Genomic DNA, 15,964 nt, shown 5'->3' with positions numbered 1-15,964 from the left:
GCCTTCTGTTGTCATTCAGCTAATGCATTATTTTTTAGTTATGATATTCATTTCCCTCCACATTCACGTCCTTTCCTGCATCCTTCTGCTCTATTTTCCCATGTGTACAGGATGCATTTAAAAGAAAAATCAGGGCAGCCCAGGTGGGTCGGCGGTTTAGTGCTGCCTTTAGCCCAGGGTGTGATCCTGGAGACCTGGGATCGAGTCCCATGTCGGGCTCCCTGCATGGAGCCTGCTTCCCCCCTCTGCCTGTGTCTCTGCCTCTCTCTCTGTCTCTCATGAATAAATAAATAAATAATTTTTAAAAAATCAGGGGATCCCTAGGTGCCTCAGCGGTTTAGCACTGCCTTCGGCCCAGGGTGTGATCCTGGAGACCGGGGATCTAGTCCCACGTCGGGCTCCCTGCATGAAGCCTGCTTCTCCCTCTGCCTGTGTCTCTGCCTCTCTCTTTGTCTCTCTCTCTCTCTCTCTCTCTCTCATGAATAAAGAAAATCTTTTAAAAAAGGAAAGAAAGAAAAATCAGCAGACAGCATTGCTTTCCAAGCGCCTAAGTATCACCCCGGATGTTATTCCATACCTTACAGAGTGTTAGTAAAAGGAGAACAGACATCACCGGGAGTAATAAAGTTCCCTGCTGCTCCGCGGGGACCCATGACTCTATGCGGCTCCACAGCTGCTCCGTGTGTGCCATTTCCACTGGGCACGACTCCCCGGTGCATGTGTCTTGAAACTATTTAAGAGTTGGAAACGTGCCTGCCGTGTAGCTTCTGCAGCTTTTCAGAGGCTCATGAGTTGTGTCTCTAGATACTGCAGGGTGATTTCTTTTCCTCTCTTTAAAAAAAACAAAACAAAACAAAACAAAACAAAAAAACGAGGAAAGGAAAATTATCCTGACTGCTGAGTCTGGAAAGGAAAAGAAAAGCCAAATATTAGAACCAACCTTTCAATTTGGTTTTCGGTTGCAAAATGCATGAGTGCTTTTACCATTGCTTTAAAAATGTAACTCCACTTGATCACTATTACTTAGCTTAAGAGATATTTCTGTAGTGTGTGTCAGTGGGAGGTTTGATCTCTGGATACCATTTGGGGAAATCAAGTAAGTAATAAAAGTAACATCTATTTTCTTAGAACATATGTTGTTCCTCTATATGCGCAAGTCTGAGTATATATGTGTATGTGCATGTGATTACTTATCAGCTCTTTTCTGCTGATAAGCACGCTACCATTCACTTGTGGCATTACCCACCAAAGGTAAGAATGAAACCTTAAATCTCTATGCGAAACCCAAATGTTCCACCTTCCATGGCTGGAAGCATCACATGTGATCGTGAATAAAAGGAACTATTTTTGTCCAACACTAACATTAGATAAATTCATGCTAAAGGATTAATACAGCTTGAACTGGAAAGTGTATGTAAGTAGAAAAAGCTACCACAGCCTTCCTCTGCCGGTTATCTTTGGAAGAGTGCTTCCTTCTGCTTTCGGAGATGGGTTTCTGCAGATAATTGGGGAGAACACAGAGGGAGTAGAAAGCAGCAGAAAGGGAATCAAGGTGGAGGAGAAATCCTCTGATTTAAGCTTCAGAGGGAGGGCTTGGAGAGCATTGGTCTTGTGATAAGACTCTGACCTTTCACTCTCTGCTCTAGAACGTAAATCTCCCACGCTCAATCTCCTCATCTGTAAAATGGCAACAAAAGTCCAACATTTACCCCACAAAGTATAACCATGCCTTGATAACATTAGAGATCGTGCTCATGTCATGTTTCAAAAGCTAATGGTAGTGCTGCTTTTGAAAGACTGGCTCAGGGGTTGGCAGTGTATGGCCCGTGGTCCAAATTTGGCTTGCTGCCTGCTTTTACAGATAAAGTTTTATTGGCACACAGCTCATTTGTTGGCATATTTTCCATGGTGGCTTTTGAGCTACAGGTGCAGAGTTAGGTAGTTGCCACAGAGCTCGCATGGTCTGCAAATCCTGAAGTGTTCACTCTCTGCCCCTGACTCAAAAAGCTTGTCAGTTCCTGCACTAGGTTATTAAAAGATGAACATGTTCCCCACAGAAGAGCTTTCCGTGTTTTCTTTTTGTAGGTACACTGGCCCATAGTAGCGATGGATGTGTAACATACGTAGAGATAGGGCCACCTGGGTGGCTCAGCGGTTGAGCATCTGCCTTCGGCTCAGGGCGTGATCCCGGGGTCCTGGGATCGAGTCTCACATCGGGCTTCCTGTATGGAATCTGCTTCTCCCTCTGCCTGTGTCTCTGCCTCTCTCTCTGTGTCTCTCATGAATAAATAAATAAAATCTTTAAAAAAAGACATAGGTAGAGATGAGGCATGTGTGGGCATGTATTTTAGAGCCTTGACGATGCCCTCTTTCTGCCCTCCTTTCCATTCTCCCGACTCTACTGCCCCCCATTACTTCAATGACCTTGGACAAGTTGCTTTACCTCTCTAACCGAAAGCATTTACCAGTTTTTTTTTAAGTGCCAAGTAAATAAATGATAGAATGCGTTAGGGCTTTATTAAAATGTAGAGTCTTTATATATATATATTTTTTTTTCACATGCAGACTTCCAAGTAGACATTTCAAAATTTGAATGCAATTAAGACATCATGCAAACGAAAAGAAAAGATTCTGTGTGATTCAGCAAAGGGAATATATTTTCCTTTGCAATGGAACGAGCCATCACACAAAGCAGGGAATGGCTTGACTATGGGAATTTTAGGATTGAAAATGAAATCCTTCAGATTAGACAGATGGGATAGGCTGCCTCTCACCTGACGTCTACAGCAAATAAATGGAGAAATGAATATTTGGTTGACAGAGGAGAATCAGGAGACCAGAAAGTCTCTGCAATTGCCTTTTGCTTCATAACTGAACAGTGATTATTTGGGGGGCATCTCATCCTGGTAATGGAAGTACACCATCTTGATAGTGTCAATTGTTGAGAATAATGTAAAGGTAATGTCAGATAATGTAAAGCAAAAATTACTAATTCACATATTTGAAAGCATTATTTCCTCATACGTTGTTCTCAGGAATTATGTTGTTGTGTGTTTCATAATGTTCCATAAAGGAGATGATGTTATTCTGGATTTTGATGATCACATCCAAGTTATGATCAAGTTTTCTGGGGCAGTGAGTAAGAATGTACTGAATGGAGTAGATGAAGACACTGGTGAAATACCTAATATCATTACACTTGGATTTCTTGAGAAGAGGAGATGATTTTGAGCTCTTCCCGTGCACCTAGAATAACTTGAGAATTCACGTAACTTTATTTTCCGTACACAGACTTTCAGGTGCATCACTGAAAACATGTACAGCTGTGATCGTCTTTACATATTGAAATTATTTCCTTGTCTTGAAGTGATGATTAGCCTGCAAACTAGTTTCCCTCTCCAAAAACTCTGTAGCTCCTTTTTCTAGGTTACAGATGGAGTCGTACAATAGAGGAAGGAGGGTTGCTTTGAGTCTCTTATTTCAAGCCAGAAAGAGCCCCCCTTTGGTTTTCCAGTTCCCTTTATGGTCTTGTCACGATTCACCCATTTCAGTTGATGGGGTCGAAAACTGGAACTGAAATATCAGATTAAAGTCAACGTTTAGGAAAACTGTCATCCATTCACCTATTCATTTAGCATCTATTTCCTGAGTGCCTACCATGTGCTACGCACTCTTCTCCATGCTGGGAATACAGAAGTGAACAAAAGAAAACAAAAAAATCTTCCTCCTCTCGTGGAGCTTTCATTATTGAGGGTAGAGCCAGATAGCAAATAAGGTACATAATAAGTGAGTTAACTGGTCATAAGGGCTGTGGAGAACAAGGAAGCAGGAGAAATCATGGTGAAAACTTTCTCGGGCGGGAGGAAAGAGCTGGTAGCTCTTTTGAATGGGGTGGCATCTGGTAGACCCCCAGCAGGTGAGGCGCCCGCCACGGGGAGCTGCGGGGGCAAGCGGTAGGCAGACCGTGGGGACGTCTCAGCCTGGTGGTTGGCCTCTCCACGGCCTAGTAGGCAATGATGGGACTTGAGCAGAGGGCCTGGTGGGCCTGGGAAAGCATTTGGGAGGCAACGCGAGGCCCCAGTCTGCAGGACCTGGGGGACTGCTAATGCTTGGACCCTGAGCCGGGAAGCCTCAAGCGGGAGCGACGGACCCGGTGTGGGCACTACTGGGAGAGGCTCCGGAGGCCTCAGCACGGGCAGGGTTGAGGGGAGGCCCCTGCCACACTGCGGGAAAGGTGGCGGTGCCCGCGGCATCACGCGGTTGACCGCGGTGCGCTGAAGTCCGCCAGCAGGTGTTGCCGAAGGGCTCCGAGGGACGCTGTGACCTCAGGTGTCCCGTCTGGCTAAGCTCTGGCCAAGCGGAAGGAAGGAGTTTGCTCCTGAGCTGCGCTGACGACCAGGGCTGAGTCGGACGCCTCCTGCCTGGGGTGGCTCGGAGGCCCCGAGCGGAGCTGACCGTCCAGGCTCCCGTGAGCACATGCACCTGAGAGTCAGCGGAACAGAGCCCTTGGGTAAAGCTGTGACCGGACCAGAGCCCCAGGAGGTGCGAGGACACGAGGGGGCAGGGCTGGGGGGCGGCCCGCGCAGACGGCGGCTTGCGGTGAGCCAGCCGGGGAGGCCGAGCAGGAGCCGCACTGGGAGCAGAGTCGTGTCAGGTGGAGGCCGTGACTCAGAGCGCAGGCGGCCCAGCGGTGTCCCTGCGTCCACGTGCATGACCGGAGGGGGCTCCCCGGCGCTCCCCAGGCCCAGGCTGAGGCAAACCAGCGTTTTCCAGCTGACCCAGAACCCAGGGGCGCTCACACCTCTTGCTTTGTTGCCACCAGGTGCGGTGCTTTTCAAGTTCCGGCCTGCGGTAGATCATCTGCTTCAGAATTGTGTGTTTTACATAGAAAATATTTGACATAAAACCTACAAATACATATTTATGCAAATATATGAAATTTATACATATGGGGCCCCACGGGGACTCACTGAGTCAGCGTATCCCAGTGTATGTCTCGGGCGCTCCCAGAAGTTTCCTGAAGTTGACTGTCTCAGGACCACCTGATCAACAGTATCACGAACTGTGCTTTGGGTTAGCCACTCACCTGAAAAAGTGACTACGAAATGTTCTCATTTTTAAAGATTGAGCAATCAACCAGACCTGCGCTCCTTCCTTACATATCCAAGAAAAGCAAGAGATTTTTAAAAGTGATTCATGTTTTCATCATCCCCAAACCACACACAATCCCGACAGTAAAAACATGGGTATTTTTCCCTTGGTCTGCTTCATTTCTATCAAGTTAGCTATAACCTCTTTCCACTTCTGATGCAGATGGTATTATAAATATTCGAATTATTGACAGCATTTTTCTGGGAAAGCGTCTTCAAAACGAAACCATCTGTAAATAATTTGTGGTGAGCGGCATCTACACTTGCTCACTTTATGGCAGAGAATGAAGGAAAGGCCGTCTAGCTCATGCATGTTTAGTCATCTTCATATATATATATATATATATATATATATATATATATATATATATATATATATATATACATGGAGATTTGTAGAGTAATAATTCCAGAGCCTAGTCTGTCTCTTGACAGCTGAGAAGGTTTTGGTTTATGTGACAAGCTAGAAATGGTGAAATTACAAAAATGGATGTCATCCGTATGCCATCCAATTTGCAATGTAGAGTAAGAAAAAAAAAATGCTTTATTTTTGCTGATCTCCGTTTTTCACTCTTCCTGAAGCAAGGATCAAAAGCTACACGACCAGTAAGATGAAAACAATTACTCGGGTGAGCTGGACTTCTTTCTTTTTCTGCCCAGAGTTTTCAAAGCCAGGTCTACTCTGCTGACCTTTTTAATGCCAACCAGCCTAAGTGGAATCCTACCATGTTTGTTTGTTTTTTTAAAAAAGATTTTATTTATTTGAGAGAGAGCATATGTGAGCGGGGAGGGGCAAAAGGAGAGGGAGAAAGAATTTCAAGCAGACTTCGTGCTGAGTGCAGAGGCCAACTCGGGCTGGATCTCATGATTGTGGGATCACACCCTGAGCCAAAACCGAGAGTCAAACGCTTAACTGACACAGGTGCTCCAATTATACCATATTTCATAAAAATTTATCAATTGAGGTACAGTGAAAATTTAGCTGGGTTATAGTGGTATATAGAGCCTTCTGGATTACAAATGTGGCCCAAACGAATCTATCTTCCTGTTTTGTGCCCTGTATTTTCATTTGAGGCTTACAGAAGAGACTGTATTTGTTTTCAGCTTCTCTGCATGTAAAGGGCAGTGCTCATGTGTTGACAGTGTAGTTACTAGACATCCAAGGACATGGCTTTTGTTGTCACCTTGGTACTTGAGTATATGGTGTGTCTTTCTCCTGGATTTCAGATCCATCCGCACCCCCAGCTCCGGCCAACCTCCGACTTGCAAATTCCACCGTAAACAGTGACAACACTGTGACCGTGGCTATTGTTTGGGATCTCCCTGAGGAACCAGACATCCCCGTGCATCACTACAAGGTGTTTTGGAGCTGGACGGTCAACAGCAAATCCCTCGTCCCAACAAAAAAGAAGCGGAGAAAGACTACGGATGGGGTAAGTGGGTACGAGAAGCAAGAGTGGAGTCTTCTTGCAAAGTGTATTTGAACTCAAGGCCGCAGATCCCAGGGGTGGCCTCTGGTGAGCTAAGAGAAGGAATGGGTGAAGGAAAACTTCCCATCCCTCTCGCTTGTGCTGAGGAAGTGCAGAGAGTGGAGGTCCATTCCAGAAGTTTTGCCTTTGACATTTTAGGTGAAAATAGCTGCAGGTAGCCCGTTGACCTACTCATCTCCAAATGGCAGGCACGATGCCAGAAAGGAGAGGAACAGAAATCATTTTTGTCTTGATGCCCTGTCATAGAAAATCACGTAATTCAAAATGTCCCTAGCATCTAGATCTTCTTTGGTTTTGGTTGAGATCCTTGTAAATCAATGAGCAATGTTCATGGCTTTTCTGTCGCAGGGGATTTCCTTCTGTAAGCTAATCAGCTTAGAAAATGCATGTTTGACAATATATTGCTCTCATTGATTAAAAGAACTTGGAATGGTTTATTTTCCAGATGCCAAGAAATAAAGTCTTCACTGAACCATTTTCTGAAATGAGATTGCTATGATCGTGAACATTTGGCATTGCATGAATTTCTTAGTGCACAAAAAGAAGTTACTCGGTTTCTTTTATTGTTGTTAGAAAACTTACATAAACAACTTCCCCCTAATTTATAAAGCTGAATTCCATAAAAAAATAAATATTTGAAAATGTCTTACAAAAAGGATGGTAAGCCTTTTTTTTTTTTTTTTTTTTTTTTGGCAGTGAAGATTCTAATTGCTGTGCCATTTAGAATTCTAAAACATGTCTCCAAAAGTCTGTAACCTTGATATTTAGCTGATGCCTATTTTGGTTTATTTTTAAGAAACTTTCTGACATTTCCATCTTTTATTTTTAAGGACTTCACCGTAAGTGATAATTGGCAATGCGTGGTTGGCACATAGGAAGATTTAAAGGAGCTTAAATTGTGGGACCCATAAGGGGTAGGAAGCAAAATGGTAATAGTGCCTGCACACCACACACACACACACATGCACATACATGCACATACATGCACACACATACACCATCAATCAGCAAACAGCATCATGGGTTACTAGGAAACTGCAATGTATTTCTTTCCAGTGTCAATTAGATAAATAAAACGTGAACTGCAAAGTTAATTGACACCGTTAATAGGACAGGGTAGCCAAAATTGTAGGTCACTATTTAAATTTTTGGATCCACCATAGGCAAGCTATAGGTCATGTGGATCACTAAATTCTCAATGTCAAAATCTCACCAGTTGAGATTAGGATTAGAAACTGGAGAAATCGGGCAGCCCGGGTGGCTCAGCAGTTAGCGCCGCTTGGAGACCCCGGATTGAGTCCCATGTCAGGCTCCCTGCATGGAGCCTGCATCTCCCTCTGCCTGTGTCTCTGCCTCTCTCTCTCTCTCTCTCTCTCTCTGTCTCTCATGAAAAAATACATAAAATCTTTAAAAAAAAATGGAGAAATCCAAGAGAACATGAGAAATTATAAAATTTTCTTTTTAGGGATCAGTGAGTCCCCATTTACTAAGAGATTTACTAATATCCTTGGTAAATAGGAGAGAGGGGATCTTCAAGGGGATGCTTTTTCAAAAGTAAGTTTTCTTTTAGTTTGGAGACAGCAGTTTGGGGAGACTGATAATCCAACAGGAAACCCTAAGTAAAAGCAATGATTGGTAGTTTATGCAAACACACTACAGGTTAAAGGATGTAAAACGTCCACCAGGAGACCCCAAGAGGGTTTTCCTCCGGCAGCACCCGGTGCAGAGCACTGTCCCTCCTCCCCTCGAAGACCCAACCGTGGCCTGGAGTCTGCCTCTCTCTGACTTGTGGTTGTGCCGTCAGCCTTCCAGAGCCAAACAGCCGGAGATGGCTGCATTCTGATCGTTCATCCCTCAAAAGCCCGAATCCCATAGCAGCGCCATCCAGAATTTACAGTGAGCCTTATGGTCGCGGTTCTGGAATGCCCACGGAAAGCATGTTCTCGCGCCGAAAAGAGATCTCACAAGGCCCGAGAGTGTGATCAGAATGTTGGTTAACAGGTGACGGTGGAATTGAAACACAGGAGTTCCTTAGGTGTTGCAGTGCCAGTGGGACACTCCCTGTCCCGTGTCACTGTCAGTACCACCCTGTAGTTTCTGGGCAAGCCTTACAGCCATCACATGCGTCAAAGACACCCAACTTTATTTTTCTTTCATTATTTTCATTTTTCTTCAGTTTCTTAGAAACTAAGCTGGTTTCCCGTAACCCTAGAAAAAGCACCTGACTCAGGGTTATCAGACGTGTGCTCCTGTCTCGAGGCCACCATCAGACACCTGGCTCACTCTGATGTGTCACTGGATCTCTCAGCCTGTAGTAGAATTCCTGTCTGGCCTCCAGCCATTAGGCAAAGAGGTCGTTTTGACTTGCTTCACTTAATGCTGCACGTCACACAGAGAAACCTGGATGAGTGCTTGACACTAACAATAACGATGACCAAAAAAAATCTTAAAACATTTTCTTAGGATGATTCTCCTCACTACTTTTGATTGAAATTTACTCATAGGACATTTAAAAGAAATATTTTAAATATGCAGTTAGTGCCAATTCATAATTTTTCCAGGTATGCCAACATGAGCTCGGTCAGTTTACGACCAACGCATCTCTCTTCTCTGTGAGATGGTGTCTAGAATGGGAGGGGACGGAATTATTCAGTTGTATAGTATCAGGGAGGATCCAGTCATTGGATGAGGAACAAGTTCCAAAAAATGTGTGGTCATTCTATAAAATTTATTTTGATGCATGGTAAAAGAGGATTTTCGGATCCTAAAGACAAAGAGAATTGTGTGATCTTAGAAAACTGAGGGCAGAGCCAAGTAGGGGGTGACGTGCCGCTGCATGAGGACCGTGTGGCTTTGTGACGAAGAGGAGAGGCAGGGCAGGCGTGTAACGGGCGTGGTGAATTTTGTCTTCCTCTGCAGTCCCAGAATTCGGTGATCCTGGACAGACTCCAGCCAGACTCCAGCTACACCGTGGAGCTGCAGGCCGTGGCGTACTGGGGGCAGACGCGCCTGAAGGGGGCCAAGGCCTCCCTGCACTTCACGCCGGCGCACGCCGCCAGCCACAGTAAGTGCCGAGTCCTTGTCCTCCGGTGGGTGGTAAAGCTGGGGCTCGCCTAAGAGAGAGAGAGAGACAGACAGAGAGACAGAGAGAGTGAGCTTGAGCCTTTCCCCCGGCAGTCGTGACCTGGGAGACCCTGCTGGCCGTGAGCCTCCAGTGCTGGGTGAGATGACCTCTGGAACTACTGTGTGTCACACACTTCCACCTTTCAATTTTTTATCTGTTGAATATGCACTATTTTGGTGTCATAATGGAAGTTTAACAAGAAAACTTCCCACTCCTGCACATGGGGCAGGGGACACACCCGTTCTAACTGGCATTCCACAGCGGCCCCAGTCACTTCTGGAAAGGCTACTTCATATTCCACGGAGTTAATTATTCCCATATTGATTTCCCTTGTCTCCAGTTTTCCTAAACTAGTATGTTTGCCGCAGACCGTGCAAAGCAAAAGGAGGGTCTTTACATGGCACCCCCATCTGAGCCAGAAAATAAGTCGCTTTCTTATTCCTGGCTTTGTTCACAAGAGGGGCCGGGCCGGTGAGAGCCGCAGAGGAGAAGCGCCTGGCGAGGCTTCCGGAACGGGGCAGATGAAAGGAGCGTGTGATGTTGATTCCCTAGGAGGAGAGCCCCGTGGCGTCTGCCTTTCATCAGGGCCCGGTGCAGAGGGTAGAGCAATGGGCTCGAAGCTTGTCTGAATTTAGGAAAGGCGAGCCTCGCTCTGCAGACTTAGGCACAGTCATTGCTTGTAATTACCTTGTACCACCTGCAAAAAATAGGATCGGAATGAGCAGGTCTGTTTGAAATGACGCGTTCAAAAACGTTCCAGAAACAGAGCTTCCTACCTGCTTGAGAAACCGTCTCTTTGGAGATTAAATGTATTTGAAACAGTCTTCTCTTTCTCTGTATAACTCTGGGCACGATACAACTGTTACCGAAAAATTCTCATGAAAAAAAATTTTTTTTAACTTTTCTGTATGTTTAGAAACTTAGACTGATTTTTCAATCCTGTCATCCATCCGTTCCTCAACCTGAAATGTACGGCTACGAATTATGCCAGCACTGCGTCTAATATGGGGGGATACTTACTGTGTTACTCTTATACTATGAACACGCCGCACTATATAGTGTGCCTATGTACTGTGTAGCCCAAGTATACACGATCTAGTCCATTTGCATGTATATTTGTGTATATGTGCGTATACATGGACACATGCACATACACATACATACACAACATACACAAATAGATGTGCATATGCACACACATACACGTAAGCATGCATATGCATGCACGGTACAGGATGCATATGCATGCATGCACACACATGTACACAGATACGCAGGCATATGCATGCATGTACACATGTACAGGATGCGTAAGCAGACACACATGTCCACAGATACACATGCACGCATGCACACGTGTACAGGATGCATAAGGATGCACATGTCTGTACACATACCCATGCACACACATACGTACACAGAGCCACCTGCATATGCACACACGCACACATCTGCATACACAGAGACACCCGCATATGCACGCATGCACATGGACGCACACACTCTGCAACACTGGATGCATGTGATCTCTGCCTAATGTGGAGTGTGGACGATGAACATGTAGACGCGATCACACAAGCATTAGTCCGCCGCGGAGGCAGCAGCAGCTAAGGTGGCGGTGCGGCCCGAGGGCCCGGAGCAGCGAGGCGTCGGCGGACGCAGGGCACGGGCACGGGTATGGAGTGTGCGGCAGGCTCCGCCCCTCAGCGTCAGCGCGGCCGGCTCCGGGCCCTCGGGCCTCCGGGTGCTGCGGCTCCTCGCTCTTCGCCGAGGCGCCCGTGTCCGCCGGCACGTGCCGTGGGCCGTGGGCCCAGTGGCCGCCGTGCTCCGGCCATTCGCACGTCCCCCCGCCGTGAGAGGGCCTCCTGAGGGGCGTGTGTCTGCGCTCCTGCTTCGCCTCGCCCTTCGGGGACGGCGCAAACCACGTCCCTGCCCCGTTGCCACCCGCTGTGGGGTTGCAGACGCCCGCCATTTGGGTGGATCCCCACAGCCCCGAACCCCGAACGGGAGGCAGAGCTGCGGACCTCGGCCTGCCACGGTGGGGGGGGGCGGCGCACGGAGCTGCTGCTCCCGGGACCCCCCAGGGGGGCTCCTGCTCCTGCTCCTCCCGCCCTTGTTGCCGCTTGCTCCTGGCCCCGCCCACTTGCTCCTGGCCCCGCCCACCCCGGCCCTGCCACCTCGTAGGCCTCGCCCACTCCTGGCCTCGCTGGTCATGGGCCGTCCCACTCATGATCCCCCCTGTCCATGGTTCCGCCTACTCAGTGTTTGTCCTCTTCATGGTCCCTCCCTCCCATGCTTATCCCCAATCTTGGTTCCGCCTACTCATGTTCTCATGGCCCCTCCGGATCGTGGTTCCTCCCACTCATGGTTCCCGGGTACTCATGGTTCCGTCTACTCATTTACTCACTTCCTCATGGTCCCTCCCGTTTTTGGTTCCTCTGGCACATGGTTTCCCCTAATCATGGTTCCGCCTACTCCTGTTCTCTCCTCCTTGGCCCCTCCTGCCCCTGGTCCAGACCACTCACGGTCCGTCCCGCTCATGATCCCTCCTGCTCATGATCTTCCCGGACCATGGTTCCGCCTCCTGTTTGCTCCTTCTCATGGTCCCTCCTGCCCTTGATCCTCCCGCCCCTGGTCCCTCCCACTCATGGTTCCCCATACTCATGATTCCACCTCATGCTTTCACTTCCTCATGGTCCCTCCCCCTCATAGTTCCTACTGGTCATGCTTCCCCCCTAATCATGGTTCTGCCTATTCATGTTCTCCCAAAGTCCCTCCTGCTCTCGGTTCCCCCCACTCTTGGTTTCCCCCACTCGTGGTTCCGCCTACTCATGTTCTCACTTCCTCATGGTTTTTCAGGCCCCTGGTCCCTCCTGCACATGGTTCCACCTACTCATGTTCTCTCCTCATGGTCCCTCCCGCCCTTGGTCCTCCCGCTCATGGTTCCCCATACTCACGGTTCCACCTCATGTTCTCACTTCCTCATGATCCCTCCCCCTCATAGTCCCTCCAGCTTATGGTTCCCCCTTAATCATGGTTCCGCCTACTCATGTACTCATTCTTCATGTTCCCTCCCGCCCCCCTTCCCTCTCACTCGTGGTCTCTCCCACTCATGGTTCCACCCCCTCATGGCCCCTCCCGCTCATGGTCCTTCCCGTCCCTGGTCCCTCTCGCTCATGGTTCCCCCCTAATCATGGTTCAACCCAGTCATGTTCTCTGGTGCCTCCCGCCCCTGGTCCCCACCGTTCACGGTCAGTCCCGCTCATCCTTCCAGACCATGGTTCTGCCTCCTGTTTGCTCCTCCTCATGGCCCCTCCTGCCTTTGGTCCTCCCGCTCATGGTCCCCATACTCATGGTTCCACCTCATGTTCTCAATTCCTCATGGTCCCTCCCCCTAATGGTTCCCCCTAATCATGGTTCTGCCTACTCATGTTCTCTCCTCCCAGAGTCCCTCCCACTCTTGGCTCCCCCCTACTCATGGTTCCTCCCGCACATGGTTTCCCCCCCAATCATGGTTCCGCCTACTCATGCTCTCTCCTCCTCATGGCCCCTCCCACTCCTGGTCCCTCCCGCTCATGGTCCTTCCTGCCCCTGTTCGCTCTCACTCCTGGTCTTTCCCACTCATGGTTCCCCCTAATCATGGTTCCGCCCACTCATGTTCTCCTCCTTATGGTCCCGACCGCCCCCAGTCCCGACCGCTCCTTGTCCCTCTCGCTCGTGATCTCTCCGACTCATGGTGCTTCCTGCCCCTGGTCCCTCCCGCTCATGGTTCCATCCTACTCATGGTTCTGCCCAGTCATGTTCTCTGGTGCCTCCCGCCCCTGGTCCCTCCTACTCATGGTTCTCCCTATTCATGGTTCCGCCCAGTCATGTTCTCCGGCCCCTCCCGCTCGTGCTCCCTCCCGCCCCTGGTCCCTTCCGCTCATGGTTCCCCCTAATCACGGTTCCACCCACTTATGTTCTCTCTTCCTCATGGTCCTTCCGCCCCTGGTCCCGCCCTCCTGGTCCTTCCTTGTCATTGTCCTGGGACCCTACCGACGGCCTCTCCTATGCCTGCTCTCTCCTGCCCTTGGTCCCTCCTGCTCATGGTTCCCCCCACTCATGGTTCCACCTCCTCCTGGCCCCTCCCGCCCCTGGTCCTCCCACTCATGGTTCCCCATGGTTCTCTCCTCCCACTCATGGTTCCCCCCACTCATGGTTCCACCTCCTCATGGCCCCTCCCGCCCCTGGTCCTCCCACTCATGGTTCCCCCCACTCATGGTTCCACCCAGTCACATTCTCTCCTCCTCATGGTCCCTCCCACTCATGGTTCCCCCCCACTCATGGTTCCACCTCCTCATGGCCCCTCCCGCCCCTGGTCCTCCCACTCATGGTTCCCCCCACTCATGGTTCCGCCCAGTCACGTTCTCTCCTCCTCATGGTCCCTCCCGCTCATGGTTCCCCCCTCATGTTTCCACCTCTTCAAGGCCCCTCCCACCCCTGGTCCTCTAGCTCATGGTTCCCCCCACTCATGGTTCCGCCCAGTCACATTCTCTCCTCCTCATGGTCCCTCCCGTTCATGGTCCGCCCCCCCCCATGTTTCCACCTCGTCATGGCCCCTCCCGCCCCTGGTCCCTCCCGCTCATGGTTCCCCCCCTCATGGTTCCACCTCGTCAAGGCCCCTCCCGCCCCTGGTCCTCCCACTCATGGTTCCCCCCCTCATGGTTCCACCTCGTCAAGGCCCCTCCCGCCCCTGGTCCCTCCCGCTCATGGTTCCCCTCCTCATGGTTCCACCTCATCAAGGCCCCTCCCGCCCCTGGTCCCTCCCGCTCATGGTTCCCCCCCTCATGGTTCCACCTCGTCAAGGCCCCTCCCGCCCCTGGTCCCCGCCCCTCGTCCCGGTCCCTCCCATTGTCCTGGGACCGTAGGGACGCCGTCCTGCACCTGGTCCCACACAGACGGAGCTGCCGCGGGGCTGTGCAGCCCGGTGGGGCTTTGTTCCAGGGCCTCGGCCGAGAAGCGAGCGCATGGGGTCGGTGGGGCGGCCGGCGGCCGAGCTTGGCGCCCGCGTGTAGGGGAGGAGCGTGGAGCTGCGTCGCCTGAAGCCGAGTGCAGGGCGGCCTCGTCCCTTCGAGGCGGCCACGGGTCCCCTGGCCGGAGCCGGGTCGCTGCTCTGTAACGCCAGGCAGACGCGTCCGTCCTTCCGCCCGCGCGGGCCCTCCCGAGGCCGGAGACCGCCCCTGCCCGCCGGGAAGAGCGTGTCCAGGAGGCAGGCGGGCGCGGGCACGCTCGGGGCACCGCCAGCCGCCCGCAGCTCCCCGTCGGGCCGGTGCTGAGCAGAGCGGCACTTTCTGCTCCGTCATCTTTGATCGTCACACGATGTCTCATCTGACCGATGGAGTCAGGGCAGCGGGCGCTGGGGGCTCAGCGGTGGAGCGTCTGCCTCGGGCTCTGCCGTGGTCCGGGCGGCGCCGGGGATCCAGTCCCCTGCCGGGCTCCCTGCTCCCGGGGAGTCGGCCTCTCCCTGCCTCTGCCCCTGCTTGCGCTCTCCCCCTCCCACACTCTCTTTCTCTTTTATTTATTTTTTTTTATATAAATTTTTATTTATTCATGATAGTCTCACACAGAGAGAGAGAGAGGCAGAGACACAGGCAGAGGGAGAAGCAGGCTCCATGCACCGGGAGCCCGACGTGGGATTCGATCCCGGGTCTCCAGGATCGCGCCCTGGGCCAAAGGCAGGCGCCAAACCGCTGCACCACCCAGGGATCCCTCTCTTTCTCTTTCAAATGAACAAACAAAATCTTTTTTAGAAGTCAACAACACTTACACCTAAGGGCCACCGGAGTCAGGACTAGCCGAAGCCTCTCATGTGGCTTCACAGAGGTGATGGAGGGAGCTAATACGTGAGGAGAGCAAAGCACCGGTGACAGCGCACACCCTTTGGGCCCCGGCTGTGCTGGGAAGACTCGGGCTTCGCAGCGGATTAGGCCCCGCGGACCTGCGCCTTGTCAGGCTCTCGGTGCCGCACTGGGCTGCGGTCTCATCAGAGCAGCCGCTCGCCTCTTACGGGACCTGCGCCTTGTCAGGCTCTCGGGTGCCCACGCTGGGCTGCGGTCTCATCAGAGCTGCCGCTCGCCTCTTTCATGGACCTGCGCCTTGTCAGGCTCTCGGGTGCCCGTGCTGGGCTGTGGTCTCATCAGAGCAGCCACTTGCCTCTTACG

General features: G+C 50.8%; 1 protein-coding gene and 1 long non-coding RNA gene across 2 annotated transcripts in view; one reads left to right on the top strand and one right to left on the bottom strand.

Moving 5' to 3' along the window:
• ANOS1 (anosmin 1) overlaps positions 1 to 15,964 on the top strand; it is a 186,613-nt gene that overhangs the window by 143,486 nt on the left and 27,163 nt on the right. The window contains exons 7-8 of the mRNA XM_025436181.3: positions 6,378 to 6,583; positions 9,560 to 9,704. Of these exons, the coding sequence (XP_025291966.1) occupies positions 6,378 to 6,583; positions 9,560 to 9,704 (351 nt within the window). The remainder of the gene's footprint in view (positions 1 to 6,377; positions 6,584 to 9,559; positions 9,705 to 15,964) is intronic.
• Positions 8,261 to 11,314, bottom strand: LOC112652606 (uncharacterized). Its single transcript, XR_004812942.2, has 2 exons — positions 10,541 to 11,314; positions 8,261 to 10,461 (listed from the first exon to the last, which is right to left on the bottom strand). It is a non-coding gene; the product is annotated as an uncharacterized LOC112652606 (long non-coding RNA).

Source organism: Canis lupus, chromosome X, assembly GCF_003254725.2.
Source record: "Canis lupus dingo isolate Sandy chromosome X, ASM325472v2, whole genome shotgun sequence".
Classification (NCBI taxonomy): domain Eukaryota; kingdom Metazoa; phylum Chordata; class Mammalia; order Carnivora; family Canidae; genus Canis; species Canis lupus.
This window is presented reverse-complemented; position numbering and strand designations above follow the sequence as displayed.